The sequence below is a fragment of the Thamnophis sirtalis genome, unplaced genomic scaffold (assembly GCF_051295495.1).
Source record: "Thamnophis sirtalis isolate CommonGarterSnake01/CBP01778 unplaced genomic scaffold, rThaSir2_p1.2 scaffold_4, whole genome shotgun sequence".
Taxonomy (NCBI): domain Eukaryota; kingdom Metazoa; phylum Chordata; class Lepidosauria; order Squamata; family Natricidae; genus Thamnophis; species Thamnophis sirtalis.
The window spans coordinates 26219660-26236596 of NW_028261384.1; the positions used below are offsets into that span (position 1 = coordinate 26219660).

A 16937-nucleotide genomic window follows, 5' to 3' on the forward strand; every position below is an offset into this window, starting at 1 on the left:
AGTCTTCTCACCATGACTGAAAACTTATGTGTAAAACTGCCTCAACAATGTAATATTTCTTCTCAAACACACATAGAACTTTTGCTCTTTTTACTACATTTCATCTTTGTGATTAATATACAAGGAAAATGGAATATTTTTTTAGATTGTTTTATGGTGTAAAATAGATGACAGATCTTAAGCCAAGTGGACAAAAAGCCAAAAAAGAAGAAAGGTCAACACAGAAAGAGCAACTGGAACAGACATCGCTATAATAAGTGAATTAATTGTCTGGTTTTTTGTTAACCGTTTTAGAAAAAAACTTTTAAGAAGAAGGTGATAAACCAGCATAGGGTTCATTTCCTTTCCAAATCCATAATCTTTAATAGCATAGAAAGCAGATTAAAAAAACCCAACTAAATACAGCAGAAAAGTATAGCAGTAGTTAAATTCAATGTTACATAATGGTGTAAAATCAACTTAAATGCTAACCATCAACTCACCAACAGTAACTCATCAACTTTTTCAAATATACTACAGCTTCAGATGGTAAAGATCCCTGTTATATAACTGTATGTAAAATCATTCTTTGATGATTACACAGCCTTATAAATCCAATAAATTCAGTTTTATTCCTGTTATTCCAAAGTAACTGATTTGCTTCTACAAAACAGAAACCTTTTCCAGAAATATTTTGGTTCTTTTTTGAGTACAACTATAGTTTGAAAGAGTAGGCTTCTGAAAGAACAGTTTTGCAATGTCAAAAACATTTTACATATGTATGTTTCTTATTAAAAGATTAAGGATAGAGATAGTAGGAATATCTAACATTGCATACCTGTAAACAACTACCTTTCCAACTCCAAATGCACCAACAATTAGATCTGTGGGAAAAATACATATACACATTCTTAGAACTGGGGGGAAATAGAATAATAATTGCAATTGACATTATTGATATGAAAACCAATAAAATGACTAAATTTAAATGTTGTGGAAACACACAACTTCACAGAAACATTAATTTTTCTAAATTTATTTTAATTCGGATTTCAGGCACATTCTTTTCACACTCATTTCTATATGATCACTCACATTCTTCAATTATTTAAAAAACGACTTAGCTTCTACTCAAGTATCAGAGTATTTTTTACTCTTCTTCATTATTTGTACAACATCTTATCCCTACTCTTTTCCATGCCCAAAATAATAATTTCAGCTAAACAAAGAAATCAGGCCATAAAAGTCTCTAAGCTAATAGTGAGTCCAAATGGATGCTGGAGAAGAATTAAGACAAAGATTTGTAAGCCTAATAATGGTTGGAAGATAATAAAAATATAAGCAGTGCGGTAGACTTTAGACTGAAATAATTCAATTGGTTTTAACATAATTGTTTTTATATAATTTCATCTCTTACTATTAAACAAGATACAATACTAAATAAAACAATACTTTAAAAAATAATTATTAGGATCTTTCAAAACAGGTCTCTTTGTGCTTTTCATAAATGTGAACAGCTCCACAGAAAATTGACTGATTTCCTTCTTTAGCTTGGTCTGGCTAAGGACTACGTTAAACATCCTGAATGCCAAAATCATTAATGAGTTTTATAAACATTTTGAATTCTGCAAAAGAAAATAATCACAATCAAGTGTTCAAGCTGTCTACATTATCAGAATATTTGGCAGCACTGTTATCCTAAAAATAGATGTTTTAGTGAATACTGTCGTACTTCTTCCTAGAAAATACACAAGACACAATTTGCTGGCTGAAAGCAAAATGTTTGACATATGCAGAATATTTTCATCAAATTAAGATATTATATTACTAAATTAGATATCTAGGTCTTTTCTGGTAAAACCTGAAGAAAAACTGGACATATTTTTTTAAAAAAATGATACTAATTTATTTTTAAGGATTCAGCTTTTATTTCCTCTGCTTATTACTAAATAAGAACAAATCTTCCTAGTTTTGATTCAAAGAGAAAAATCTATAAAAATCATTTAGAATATAGCTGTAATTCCACAGGGTTTTGTATTTGGATTCTACGTGTGCATTTCTACTTCCTAGAAAAATTGCCTTCTATGGTTATGACTCAATTTTTAGAAAGTAATTAAATAACCATAATAAAACAAAGAGATCTGCCAAGATGTCTAATACTTTGTACAGATAAGGAAGACTGTATTGCTAATTTTGGGGTCAAAATTAGCAATAGTCATAAGGGGACATACTGTTCTCTAGTACTAACCACAATTGTGGGAAGGATGAAATTTTTTTTAAAAAACCCAGCTATTTGCTAACCTGGGCTTTTGTTGTTACATAGAATTTGATAAAAACACGTTGCATTATTTTAAGATGTAACAGAAGAAAAGAATAATTACTTTAATTATACTCAATAATAAAACCCATTGTACACTAGACTCTAAAAATATGCTAGTTTGTCATCTTTACTGCTTCTTGGGATTTGTGCTATAGCTGTTTTGACATATTTACTATGTTCTTCCAAAATCTGGAACTATATAACACTTTTTATAACATAAATTTAAAGGAGCAAGACAACTGGAACTAGGTTGTGATTAGCCAGCTACTAGCATCTGACTTTCATGGCTTGTTTGCAATAGGGTTTGCAGCAACAGATATTGTGCAAAGCAGCTCTATTTCCTTCTTTGATTTCCTTTTTCATTGAATGTTCCCTTGCTTTTATTAATGCTTCTGAATGCACTCCATGAAACAATGATCCTAAATGAAAATGTGATAATTGTAGAGCTCCTGATCTTTAGCTTACAAACTGTATTACTACTTTATGTATTCCAAACCCCCTACAGTGGGTTTGAAATGCAGTGAAATGCAGTGACATGCGGTGAGGTTTATGGCTGGTGAGGCAGTCCTCTCCCCCGACACCCCACTGACTAAAGCATTTTCTTTCGCCCGCCTGAGCCTAAAGCACTTTCTTTCACCTGCCTGAGCTCACAGCAGCCCGCCCGAGCTCTGCCGCAAGTACAGGCAGGCTAAAGAGACTTTTTTTTGCCCGCCTGTGCTCGCCTCGCAGCAGAGCTCAGGCGGGCTTCCACGAGCTCAGGCGGGCAAATGAAAGTGTTTTAGTCAGTGGGGTATCGCGGGAAAGGAGAGAATGTCTGAGCATTGCATTTATTAAAGAAAAAAGAAAAAAAGGAAATTTGAAGGAAAAGAGGGAGCATGGGGTGGGGGTGGGAGGCATCACAAACAGAGAAACAGAGGAGGAAGAGTGAGCACGACGCTGCAGCTTTAAACAGAATGACAGAGTTGAAGCCTCTAAAAAATGCACCGTCTACTATGAGGCAGGAGAACTGCGTGCCTCAACTACCTTGGGATTTTTTAGGCTTTTAACCCTTGCTTAACTCTGCTCGAGCGCCTAAAAGTCAGACTAGATGAGGTTTCCAGTTCTCCTGCGTCATAGTAGAGGGCGCTTTTTTAGAGGCTTTTTTAAACAGGCAAGTCATTCACGGTGTGGCAGCAGCTAGCTAGCCCTCAGCACTCGCCTTTTCCCGTTTACATTTTTTTCCTTTTCATGATTGACAGTGGTGAGGCTGTGCCTCCCCTGCTTCCTCTGACTGCACGTCACTGCTACTATGTTAAAATGATGGAAGGTTTCCTGTTATACATCTTGATGTACACACAGATGACCTACAAAGAATACTATTCTTGAAAATGGATTATTCTGTTATTAAGTTCCTAGTTCCTATTAGCCACAGCTGTTGCTTTTGTATTGTTAGTCCATCTAGATAACAGCAGCAAATTGATCTTGGTTGAACCTGAAAAGCTCAGCATGCTTAGATCTATTAAATCTTGAGGTAATCAACAAGTCCTCGGCCTGTTGGCTAGATTTAAAAATAAAAAAATCTGAAAAGACATTAGTGGCAAACCACTTCCATATTGTTGTCAAAAAAACCTTATGAGGTGACCAGGAAACAAGGCTAACATAATTGTTGTTTATTGTTGTTTGTTTGTGTATGTGTGTTTGTACATAGGTAGGTAGGCAGACAGACAGAGAGGCAAACAGACAGACGGACACACACAAACACACACATAGTTTGAGTTTGAGTTTGAGTTTTGAGTTTTATTTTATTTATATGCCGCCCTTTCCCCCCGAAGGGGACTCAGGGCAGCTTACAACTCAACCAGGGAAGGGGGGTACAAACAAGAATTTAAAACAACATAAAAAACAATGCATGATTAAAAACACAACAGTCATACCATTCGAGACGGGGGCAACAATTCTTTAGCCCCAGGCCTGTCGGAACAGCCAGGTTTTAAGGGCTTTGCGGAAGGCCTGGAGTGGTGAGGGTTCAAATCTCCACGGGGAGTTCGTTCCAGAGGGTCGGAGCAGCCACAGAGAAGGCTCTCCTCCGGGTAGTCACCAGTCGACACTGGCCGGCGGATGGAATTCGGAGGAGGCCTAATCTGTGGGATCTAATCGGTCTAGTGGAGGTAATTGGCATACACACACACACACACACACACACACACACACACACACACAGAGACGGTTGCTATTCCGAACAGATAGTTATAGAGGTGCAAATGACAGACCCAATAATTCTTCTGTATAACTGTATTAGCTCTTTGAGCAGTCTGGACTTTCTGAGTTGACGAGGAATAACATTCTTTGTTGTGCCATTTAAATGATGGTTCTAACGTTAGATACCCTTTCAAGTCCTGGGAGATTATAAAACCCAGAAACCTGAAGGTCTCTACTATTGATACTGTGTTGCCTAATATTGGAAGAGGTGGTAGAATTATTACACATCATTCTACTACCTCTTACAATATTTGGCAACACAGTATATAATAAACAACAAACAAAACAGGCTGATATTGTAGAAATGTATATGTATATTATATACACAGTAATAATACAGCCATTGTGGCACAGTGTTTAGAATGCATTACTACAGACTAACTCATGGCTCACTCCAGAAGTTTGATACTGACTAGTTCAAGGTTGAACTAGTCCTTCAGAGGTCAGTAAAATGGGTACCCAAATTGATGGGGGCAGTATATTCTGTAAATCACTTATAAAAGACTGTAAAGCACTATGAAGTGCTATATAAGTCCAAGTGCTATCACGATTGATATTAAGTCTTCATCATCCATATGTACTTCATTAATTTTCAAACTTTCACTGTAAATAAAAAAAACATCAGATTGCCAGTGTGAATTTTCTCATTCTTTCTTCGGTCTACAGCTTATCCAAAAATTTTCTGTATTCTTATTCTTGTTCCTAGTCAGCCAGATCTCCTAACATTAATGCTGATTCTTTGAATGAGTTAACCAGCCACATATGAACCTATGTTACCAAGTAACAGACAAACAATACTTTAACAACAAGTAATGAGCACGTCATACGAAACCTTGCTGAATCTTTGCTACAATCAAGATAGATTATATGCACAGCATTACTCTTTTCCACTCAAGTAGATAATTTGTCAAGGAAGCAGATTATATTTATGATAGTACCTTCTAATACATCCTTTAAAGCAACAAAACAGGATGATATGGTAGAAATGTGTGGGTGGGTACAAATACACTCTTATCATTAAAATAGCATCATTCCTGTGCTGGAATGCGCACCTGAAGAAGCAGTGGAAAGGAACATTGGCAGCACACAACTTTTCCAGGGAGGAGACAGTATATTCCAGAGAGCAATCCAAATTAAGAGATAAGAATCACTAAAGGTTTTCCATAAGTACATATGGATATCTATATTTCTTTTGCAAGTTTCTCAATAATACAGGTGATGGTTCATTTCATTGTGTAAAGATTAATAAAGTTATATTACTTTAACCAAAGAGCTGCCAGGAACAAGCCCAAAGATAACACAGTGAAATCCAATTGAGTCCAATCCTAACGGACAAAATACGATCAAACTAACCCTCTACTTCAGAGGTATCAAACTGATGGCCTGCAGGCCGGATGCATCATGCACAGACCAACACCCATCCCACCTCCACAAAGGAAAAAGTATCACAATACATCACGTGACAAGATTGAATTTGACACCCGTGCTCTACCCAGTATATCCTGAGAAAATCTGGAGTGTGGCTTCCCTGAATCTCTTTCTTCCTCTCCTATCTCTTAATTTGGACTGCTTTCTGGAATATACTGTCTCCTCCCTGGAAAAGTTGTGTGCTGCCAATGTTCCTTTCCACTGCTTCTTCAGGTGCGCATTCCAGCACAGGAATGATGCTATTCTAAGCATGTATATCTCCACTTCTATGTTTACAGTTTGTTAAATCAAAACATTTGATTGATCTATCTGGTAAAATATTTCAAAATCCCAAGTTCCATTGATTTTTCTAAAGTCCTCTATATGGAGACTTGAAATATTCCAAGGGAATGTCCTGATATGACTTTTATTACTCAGTCAATCTAGAACAGAGAATGATAAAATTGGAAGGGACTTCGGAGATCTTCTTGTCCAATCCCCTGCTTGAGCAAGAGCTGAGGTAGCGCAGTGGTTAGGGTGCAGTACTGCAGGCCACTTCAGCTGACTGTTATCTGTAGTTCAGCGGTTCAAATCTCACCGGCTCAAGGTTGACTCAGCCTTCCATCCTTCTGAGGTGGGTGAAATGAGGACCCAGACTGTGGGGACAATGTTCTGACTCTGTAAACCGCTTAGAGAGGGCTGAAAGCCCCATGAAGCGGTATATAAATCTAACTGCTATTGCTATTGCTACCCTATACCAGTGTTAGTGAACCTTTTAGGCACAGAATGCCCAAACCGGAAAGTGCGCCAGAAACCCGCCAACCAGCTGGCTGGTGTGCATGGATGCCTTGAAAACATGATAATGAGCTGACTGAGCTGGGGCAATGGTGCATGTGCCCACAGAGAGGGCATATGTGCCATAGGTTCACCATCACGGTCCTGTACCATTTCAGATAATGGTAGTCAAGTCGCTTTTTGAAAGCCTCTGCTAATTTTATAGACAAACCAGATGAGCTTTCTTCAATATATTATCTGTTTATATTTTCCTACCACTTTTATTATTATCACCAGCATCCCTATCACCACCCCATTACTAGAAGATATCCAATTAAAATGGAAGAAATGGCTCAGCTTCACAAAGTTTTTTTTATCATAATAGTAGGAATACAAAGCACCCAAAACACATCTAAAACCTTTGGAAAGATCTGAAGAAACAATAAAACACTTCAAATTTCCTTCTTTTTTCTTCTCTTTCAAAGTCAATGGAGACGAGAACACAGAACTACAATCTTAGCCAGATGGATGAAAATAAACAAAGGGGAATGGGGAGAATCATTGAAATCAGGCCAAAACACAAACCATCCCAAAACATTAGCACAGTAGGTTAACAGAACATAGAGACAAAGATATTCCAGAACACTCTTCCAACAATGTCCCATTAATTACACGGGACATGTGCCAACAAAACAATCTACAATTTGGATGACAGCAACTGTGCTGTGTATGTTATGCTACAAATGCTTGGGAGCCTTCTCAGACCATGACAGAGAAATGCTGTCCGTGTGTTGTATGCTAATCCCATAAAAAAGTAGTGATAGTGGTGGGGAAATGGATACAATCAAATCAAAATGGTGCATTTAGATTACAAATAGTATTGGAATATTGCCCGAAGATGGACAATCTCACTTTACAAATAAAGAACCAAAAACTTCAGCAGTAAAGCAGTAAACCATACTTTGCCATTTGTTCATAAGACCAATCTTTGACAATTTTGTGAGCAATAGTATTTAAATAAAAGGATCCTGATATGCTTTGCTTCAGGCTTCTCCAACCAGGAGCCTCCAGAAGTGTTAGAGCACTACTTCTATCATCTTGAACCCGTGCAGATGCTGAATTGTGGGGACTGACTGACTGTTAAAAGGTTGCCTTCCAACACATCTGGAAGGAGCATGTTTAGAGACAACTATTTTAATCTAATTGTACAAAATACAAATGCCTTATAACTCAATTCAATTGGTTTCAATTAAACAAATCCAATACAACATATATACAAAATATGTTATTACAGTCCCCTTCAGAGAAGTCAGATAACAAAACAACATAGCTGTAACAATGGATACATTAACATTAATCATCTGGATTAAGACAAAAACATTCTGTCTTCTATCCAACAACAATATTGACCATTCTCTCTGTTCTATGTGGACATCTCATGCTACAAGATATATGTATTGAACCATCAGATGAGTTAACAGTTCTTGAAAATTTGTACTTGTTGCATGTTTCAGTCATCCACCACTTCATGTTTCTAAAATGTTTGGATGATTTTCACCATTTTTGACTCCAGAAAAGGTTGTATCTAGAACATTTGAGTGCTATCAGATTTTATAATGGACAATAGCTTGTTTTCAATTTTAAAATCTCATTGTCAATCAATTTGTGCATTCATCCATTCTCCAATTATTTGTTAAACTGAGAGTTTACTGTTTTTGTTTTCATTGAGTTTAGTAGGGTCTAGGAAACTTATGCTCATTTTATTTATCCATTTGGTACAATGTGTTTAGTCCACAGCAGATGGCAGTGTCCTGCCAATTTTGACTAATCAATGAAAAATCAAGCAATAGCAATTATAGAGTGCTTTACAGCCTCTATAAGCAGTTTACAGAGTCATCCTATTGACCCCAGCAATCTGAGTCCTCATTATACCCACTTTGGAATGATGGAAGGCTGAGTCAACCTTCAACATTGGTGAGATCCAAACTGAAAAACTGCTAAACTGCTTGCAGCTGGTAATCAGCAAAAGTAGCCTGCAGTACTGCGTTCTAACACTGCGCTACCGCAGCTCATAAGCAGGTCAAATCTAGTTAATACTTGGATACTTGTAGGGACTAATATGTCTATTATACCAAACTTGGAAGCTGAAAAAATATACCAGACCATGTTTTTATTGTTCACAGGAAATCTCTATGGACATGTCCAACAGGACTCAAGACTTCAACTTCAAGGAGACACAAATTTTAAACCATTTAAACTCTGAATTGACAAACAGGCAAGTATCTTCACTTATTTAATTATTAACTATCTCATCTATCCTATCTATCTATCTATCTATCTATCTATCTATCTATCTATCTATCTATCATCTATCACTTCTATCTGTCTATCTGTCATCTTCTTAATCTGACTTAATTATTGATCATCCATTTTGCTTTACATCGATGGTTTTAATCTTCTACTTAAGAATGTAGGTGTTTTATGTTAATATATCCATTGTTGATATCTCAAAACAGGAACTAAAGTATCTACGCTACCCAAAACAAATCTACATTTTTGACCCTTGTTCTCCAAAAAGAACAGGTTGAGAATGATGCATTTTTCCAGAGAAAGAAATCTTTCTCTGGTGGAAGAACATTACCTGGATAATCATTTTGATCTATGTCTGAGTCTCCTCTCAATGTAAATCCAAATCCTGCAGGCATAGGCTGGGAGGCCCACAGGCCAGTGAGAATCTGGGAAGGATTAGGATTTAACCCATTTCTGTCTCCATTGTAGATGAATACTCTCCCCCTTCTGTCTTCTCCTGCAAATGGAGCACCTATGGCAACATCTGTAAAATAGCAAAGCCAAATTACATTGTTAGAAAGACCATTGAATCAATTGATGTCTTTCCCGAAGAACAGCATTTACTCTGAGATCCAAATAGCTCCTCCCTCCCACCTTTTGTGAGACCTGGGATTTTTTTCCACGCACTTTGTCATGCATAATCTCTGACATAACCTGCATTATCTCATTTTTAAAATTATTTTATTTTTATTTATTATTATAGTTGTAGAATAAATTATTTATCTTATATTGTTGTTTTATATTGCTGATGTTTTAGTTTTATCCTATACATTACTTGTCAAGAAAACAATTATCTCATTTTTAAAATTATAATACATGAATTGACTGACTAAATTAATAAGTGCTTTGCCACCATGGGCAGGAAATGTTTCATTTGTGCAGAAAAAGATCGCATTTTCTTTTTTCTTACACCAGTTTTTTCATTTTAATTAAACAGAATTTGTGGGTAGTGCATTAATTTAATTATTAATTATTAATTTAATTCATAGGTATATATTCTATCCTTCCATATACAGGTCCCTCTGCTGTAATCCATAGAATCTCTGGCTTCCCTCTCTTCATTTAAATTCCAAGGGAAGACACCGTGAAAAAGGTCTGAAAATCAGGTAGAAAAATAAATGTCTCTTCCACAGTGGAAGGAAACTTTTGAAGATAGTTTTGGCACCGTGTTAAATTCAGTTAGTTTTGCTTTCACAATCACTGATGTTCGAAACGGTGTGAATAGTTTTAAAAGGAGAAAGGGATATGGATCCATTGCTAACAAGTTGACTGACATCATTTGACCCAGGCCCTGTTCTCTGTGGCTAGAATGGAAGCTGCCCCCCTGCCGGCTTCTTTAATAACAATTCAAGAGAATTTTTAAAACTTTTCTCTTTTGTCAGGCTTTTAAAGCATGGATATTTTACACGTCTGGTTTTAACTGTTATATTTGTTCTACTGAATTTTAGCTGAATTTGAGACATTATAAACCACCTATGAACCTGTGAGTTTTAGTTGTGCCCTAGGTATGAAATCCAGGTGGGCCAGCCACTCCCTAGTGTAGCTTACAGAGAGGGAAGCAGGAGGAGAAAGGACTATTAGATATGCTCACTGCCTTGAATTATTTATAAAAATAATAATAAAGCCAGGATAAAAAAGGAAATTTTAACTAGAATTTACTAGACTGAAAATTGTAACAATTCTATCATTCAATCCATTTACCCATTTCCATGATAGCACAGCATCCTTCAGTAAATCATGAAGGGTGTAATTATACTTTTTCCATCACCGCATCTTCATTTTGGGCAACAGTTCAACTTTTGACAGTTCCTAACTCTATAAAAACATACTGAGATTGTTTGAGTAAAATAAAATGTTATTGAACTATTCATTTCCCCCAAGTTATTTATGTGTACCTCTTTAAGATGACATAGTTCCTTACCTCTATAACCATCCTGATTGAGATCTCCCAGGGGTGCAATAGAATTGCCAAATCGCCCAAAAACTTCAGTGCCAGACAGTGTCTGTGCTTCTTTGAAGGATAAGACAGCATCCTGCAGATACAGATGCACCTGTCCAATCTCCTTAGGGTTGCTCTCAAATTCACGTTCCATAAAGAGAGGAGCACCAACTAGGATGTCATCCATACTAAAGGGGAAGAAAAAAGGATCAAGATCAAGACCGACATCCCAACTGGCTCAGCTTCAAAAGTGTGCTTGCTTTGCAGGAGAAGGACAAGCTGAACAGAATGACTAAAGCAGAGTCACAAGCCCTGACCATTTTGTAAATGCATTGTAAATGTAAAATCATGCAGGTATGAAAATAGTGGAGCTTCTGGTGTATTTTGATGAAAGCAGTAAGTGCCTTGTGTTGCGCTAGATTTCTATCCATTAGTAAGTTATTCTTTCATCTCTGAAAGCTTCTTACTATGTAACATCTGGACTGGACAGGGGTTACTTGTGAATTAATTGTCCCAGCAGTACTTGCTTTGGGAGATAGAATACTGCTGAATCATTGGTTGACGAAAAGTTTATCCTTTCTTAGTTTCTTTCCCTTTTGGTTTCTCTATATCCTTGCATGAATGAATGAATCTTAGACTGTGTGTTTCACTGCCTCTGATCTTTGCTATATTTTGTTTTTCCAACTCCTAATTCAGATAACAAAAACAATGATGTCAATTTCACCTCCATTTGTTCTCTTTTGTTTCCAGTCTGTCCCCAATTGTTCTAACAACGCACAGGGAGCCGCGTGTTTTAAAACATCTGGTTAGAGTAGAAATTTTTAAACTTGAGAAACATTTCTGTTTGTCTGCGTTTATAAATAGCCTTGTTTCAGAGCCAAGTTTAGGCTCGGAAAGGCAAATGGGATGGGGAATGAAGCAGCCGCATTTCAAATGTAACAGAACATTACAATTCACAGTAGTGTTTAATGCAATGCTACAAACTGTGCTTGCTACACACTGCTTCCAGTCAGGAACTTTAAAAAAGTCAAAATGGCTGGCAGAAATGGAATAACTGTGTTTGTTAACTTGAATTTTTTCAGTCCAGAAGATGTCCTCATTTCCAATGATGGAAGAACAGACTTCGATGCCTGTTGATGAATCATGAGCAAAAAAGTGAATTAGGGTACCCAAATTCTATTTGTCTGCTTTCTATTGGCATTCTTTTTGCCATTGCGTGAACAGTAGGTGGAATAAAAATGTTGTTTGATCTGACCAAGCATCAATCTTTGACTTTCACATATCCACACTGGTGTAGCATTTGTCTATCAATCAGGAAAGTATAATAATACTTTTTAGCATGTTTATTGTTATTATTATATTTTATAATATAAAATTCTTATAATTCTAAGATTAGAGAATTAATATCAATGTAAATGATGTTGTAAATATTGATGGTTATTGTATTGTATATTTGTACTCAGATGACACACTGTTCAAAGAATGATGGAATGTTTATATATTTTTAAAAAAAACTTTTTTAGAAACTTTGAAACAAGGTCACAAGTAGCTTTGAGGAGAGAGGGTTCCATTGAAACTATTATCCAGTCATCAGTCAAGAACTATCTAACTGGACAAAATAAATAAGCTGGCATGGTACAAAGCAACTTTCTGTATTCCTAGAGAGATATAAACTAAATTATACGACAATAGGCAAATGGTATTAGGTGAAAAACTGATGGAAAGACATTAAGAAATAAAATCCAAAACAAGATGCTATTAATATTGCCACTGTCAAATCTATTTCATTAACTAAATGGCTTTGAGAGACCGCCTTCTGCCAATTACCTCCCACAGACCCGTTAGATCGCACAGGGTCGGCCTCCTCCAGGTTCCGTCTACCAGCCAATGCCATCTGGCTACTACCCAGGGGAGGGCCTTCTCTGTTGCAGCTCCGGCCCTCTGGAATGAACTCCCCGCCAAGATTCGGACCCTCACCCCTCTCCAGGCCTTCCGGAAAGCCGTCAAAACCTGGCTGTGCCAGTAGGCCTGGGGTTGATGAGTTCCCCTCCCCTCTCGACTTGTATGGTTGTATGGCTCTTGTGTATTTTAATTATATGTATTGTGTTTGTATCCCCTTTCCCCTTTTGAGTTGTTTGCCGCCCTGAGTCCCTCCCGGAGAAGGGCGGCATACAAATAAATTAAATCTGAATCTGAATCTTTTGAATTAAAAAAAAATACTTGTACTCATGCACTGCCCAGGAGAGCCTTATTTATTTTCTTTTAAGAAAAATGGCACTAAAAAAAGCACATGCTGGCCACCCACTGAAATTTTATGCAATTCTTTTGTATTCTACTGGGTAATTAGCAGCAGGAATTGTGGTCTAGCATCTGGAGGTGACAAGTATAAGCACTTAAAGCTTGTGTATGTTTACTAGGTATTTGATTTCAGCTCACATTAAATAAATACCGTTTCTGTGAATCTTGTGCATAAGCTATAACGGCTCTGACCCACAGGTACTGGTTCCTATTTAAATGAGTACTATTTTTCATTAACTTTATTAGCAATGCAATATGCTACTATTATAACAACAGTACTATACAACTTTTAATGTAAGGATTATATGTCCATGAGAGAACATATGCTTTAATTTCAAATTTTGGGTCTTGGACATTTTTGTCTGAGAAACAATGTGGTGTAGTGATTAAGGTGTTGGATATACTCCTGGGAGACTCTAAAATCCATGCTCAATCATAGATATTGATGGAATTGTTATTGTGGGCAAAAAGGGGAAGGAGAATCCTGTGCACATTGCCTTCAATACAAAGGTTGAAGGTGGGATAAAAATATAACAAATAGGAAATAAAGTTGTATGTTACTAATCTACAGCAGTGTTTTAAGTATCTTATTAATACAGGGTGGGAGTAGGGCAATTTTCAGCCTATGGACCATATGCTTTCTCTTAGGCCCCCTTCTATGCCTCTCAGTTCTTTAAGGAAATTCAGAGAAAAAGCACCAACCATGAGTGTTAACATTAATTTTATTGTAAGATTACGATAACAGACTTGTGTAAGCACAAATGTACCTCTCCCTTTTCTTACTTTTACTTTTTCCAAAACTAGAGAGCATCCCTTCTGAGACAGTTTCTCTACTCCCACCTCTCCTTCTGTCTCACATTTTGTTTATCAGAGCATTGTCTAGGCTGAAGCTCTTCCTTTTACTTCTCAAGGTCATTCCTCCATTACAGTGTCCCCTGACTATCCTCACATTTGATTAAATATTTATTTATAGTATTTTGGCATTGTAATTCAATAATTCACATTGAAACTATGACTTAGTGGAGTGTGGGAGCCTAGCCAGATGTTTCTAACAACAGCACCTATCAGAATTGTGGGAGTTATAATCTAAAACATCTGGAGGGTGCCAGATTGTTTCCCTCTAATGCATACAATGTAACCAAACTTCCTAGGATTTTGAGAAATAAAATCCCATCTGGACCCATTCTCAGCTTTGAACAGTAAGTAGGTTAGTGATAGAAGGCCTCAAAATTATATTCTCCACATCCCAACATTTCTCAAAGCTATTAAAAGAAGCGGATCTTTTATCTCTCTCTCTTCTATACAACCCCCTCCAGTTATGGGGAATTTTTTTTTCCAGTCCAGATGTTTCTTTAAAAATTATTTGTTTTTGAAAGGTTGTCCAAGTCTGAGGAAATTGGGAATAAACTGATTGAATTGGGAACTAGTTATAGCGATAGAAATAAGTGAAAACAATTAATAATTGTTGAAAAATAATGTGATCTGCAGTGTTTGTGATGAGGAAAAGTTTCTTATTTTATTGGGAATGCATTAGTTTACATTGTAGCATTTTATAATTCAATATATATTCTTGCATATTCTAAAGTTTGAAATCCTATACCTTAAAACATAAAACTTGAAATAAATCATATGTCACTTCAGAAATCAATCTAAACTCCATAACTGTATCCTTTTTTCAGCTACAAATAGTAAGCAATGTAGCTGTAATATAGGTCCTATTAAAATATTTTAACCAATTCTCCCTACACATCAACATAAACATTTTTAAGGTGGCAAACTAATACATCTGCTGGGAGAATATAAAAGAATGCACTGAGCTTACTAACACTCTAAACTAAAATTCTGAAATAAATTAAACGGAAAATGTTTCAAACGGCATAAACTGCAAGGGAAAAATGCAGATGTTTGCCATGACAGTTGACTATTCATGTACTATTCCAAATTTCAGAGGGACCAGAACTATTTCACAAAATAGGTTTACAACAAAACCAGAATGTGTGAGCAAAGAAAAAACCAAAAGGTATCTCTATTTCATTTGATTCAATTAAATATGAATTAAATTAAATATTTGACTTAATTAAATATAATTTATAAGATTATAATGTGGTCAGATGAAGTTGAAAAAATATGAAGAGCTGGCTATTCCTCCAAGCGTTAAGTTAGGGTAAGACTCGAGCACAGCAAATATATGGCAAATTTTTAGGGGGTTACAGTTGTATTTAATATTTAGTATTAGCAAGTTTCCATTTTTATATTATTGCTGCTATAAGCGACATAGGTTTATTGTGTATATGATGGCCAATCACATGTCTTTTAAATAAAAAATATTTCTCCAAAAACTAATAATGTTGCAATTTTTATATGAAAAATTATACTTTGGGGAAAAAATTGTAAAGTACTTGGGGACCACATCAAGACTTTAAAGACAATAATACATAGATTGTGGTCTTTGTTAGGGTTAGTTTATTGCAATCTATTATTGCAAAATAAAAATTTGACAGCAATAGAATTGTCACATAAGGAAAAGAAAGTGTCTATTTCTATTTTAAAATAGGATCTGCAAACTGGGGAAACAGAATAACTAGAATAAAATATAGTTAAAGAAAAATAACATATTATTTCCTTTTGGTTCAACAGACAATTTGTTTCATCATTTTAGTATGTAGATTAATAAATTTTGCTGGTATATATGAATATATGAATAGTTATTAATGTTAGGAGCTTTGGTATAGCAGACTAAAATAAAAAGGGTTGCATCAAAATTGATCCTATACAAATAAATTATAAATATTTTTCAAGTTAATTGGTTCTGGCTGGCCTAGAATACTCTCCTGGACTAAGCAAACAACTTAAGAATCCATACTATTGTTGTGAGGGAAAAAATGGGAGGAGGAATCCCATGAGTTTGTGAAAAATAGAGAGTGGAAATCCAATCAGTCAGTCAGTCAGTCATTCACTCAGTCACTCACTCATGCAAGCATGTTTTAAATCTAACCGAAAAGCATACATTAAACAGAGTAGAATAATAAAATAATTTATTACTAGCTTACCCATCATTGTTAATGTCTGATACAGCAATAGTGTATCCAAAGTAAGATGCCATCTGTTAAAAAAAAATGCCATTTTTAAAAAGTTTCAGCACATTTTCACTCCGTGCCATCAAAATAATGATTTTGTTCTTGAGTGTATATAGAGGAACATTTCCAGATTATTATAAAAAAAATTATGGGTGTATTCATAGTTACTAGTCAGCTATTGTATGTATGAAGTTATCTCTATGTTTTTACCCTGTAACTTTTAATTGCTGTAATCCATATCTTGAAATACAGAATAATTGTGTAGAAGTAGCAAAATGTGTTACCTGCTTGCCGGTGAAATTCTGAATAAATGTTAGATCTGTGGAATTTATTATCGTAACCTGGAAATAAAAATGCTGTCAGACATTTCATAAAGAGTTATATTCCACAATCTATGTATCATTCTCCCTAAGGCCTTGATGTGATTCTCAAATACTTCATAATTTTCTTCAAAATTGTATTTTTTCATATGAAAACCATTATTGGAATTTAGTTTAACCCCCCCCCCTACAAAATTTGATGAATCGACATAGGAAGCCCTTAAAAGAATGTGGGT

General features: G+C 35.8%; 1 protein-coding gene across 1 annotated transcript in view; it reads right to left on the reverse strand.

Annotated features, from left to right (window-relative positions):
• The window catches only part of ITGA8 (integrin subunit alpha 8), a 136888-nt gene that overhangs the window by 67042 nt on the left and 52909 nt on the right, over positions 1–16937 (reverse strand). Inside the window, exons 10-14 of the mRNA XM_087712649.1 lie at positions 16666–16722; positions 16355–16407; positions 10989–11194; positions 9360–9551; positions 818–863 (exon numbers count right to left, since the gene is read on the reverse strand). Of these exons, the coding sequence (XP_087568775.1) occupies positions 818–863; positions 9360–9551; positions 10989–11194; positions 16355–16407; positions 16666–16722 (554 nt within the window). The remainder of the gene's footprint in view (positions 1–817; positions 864–9359; positions 9552–10988; positions 11195–16354; positions 16408–16665; positions 16723–16937) is intronic.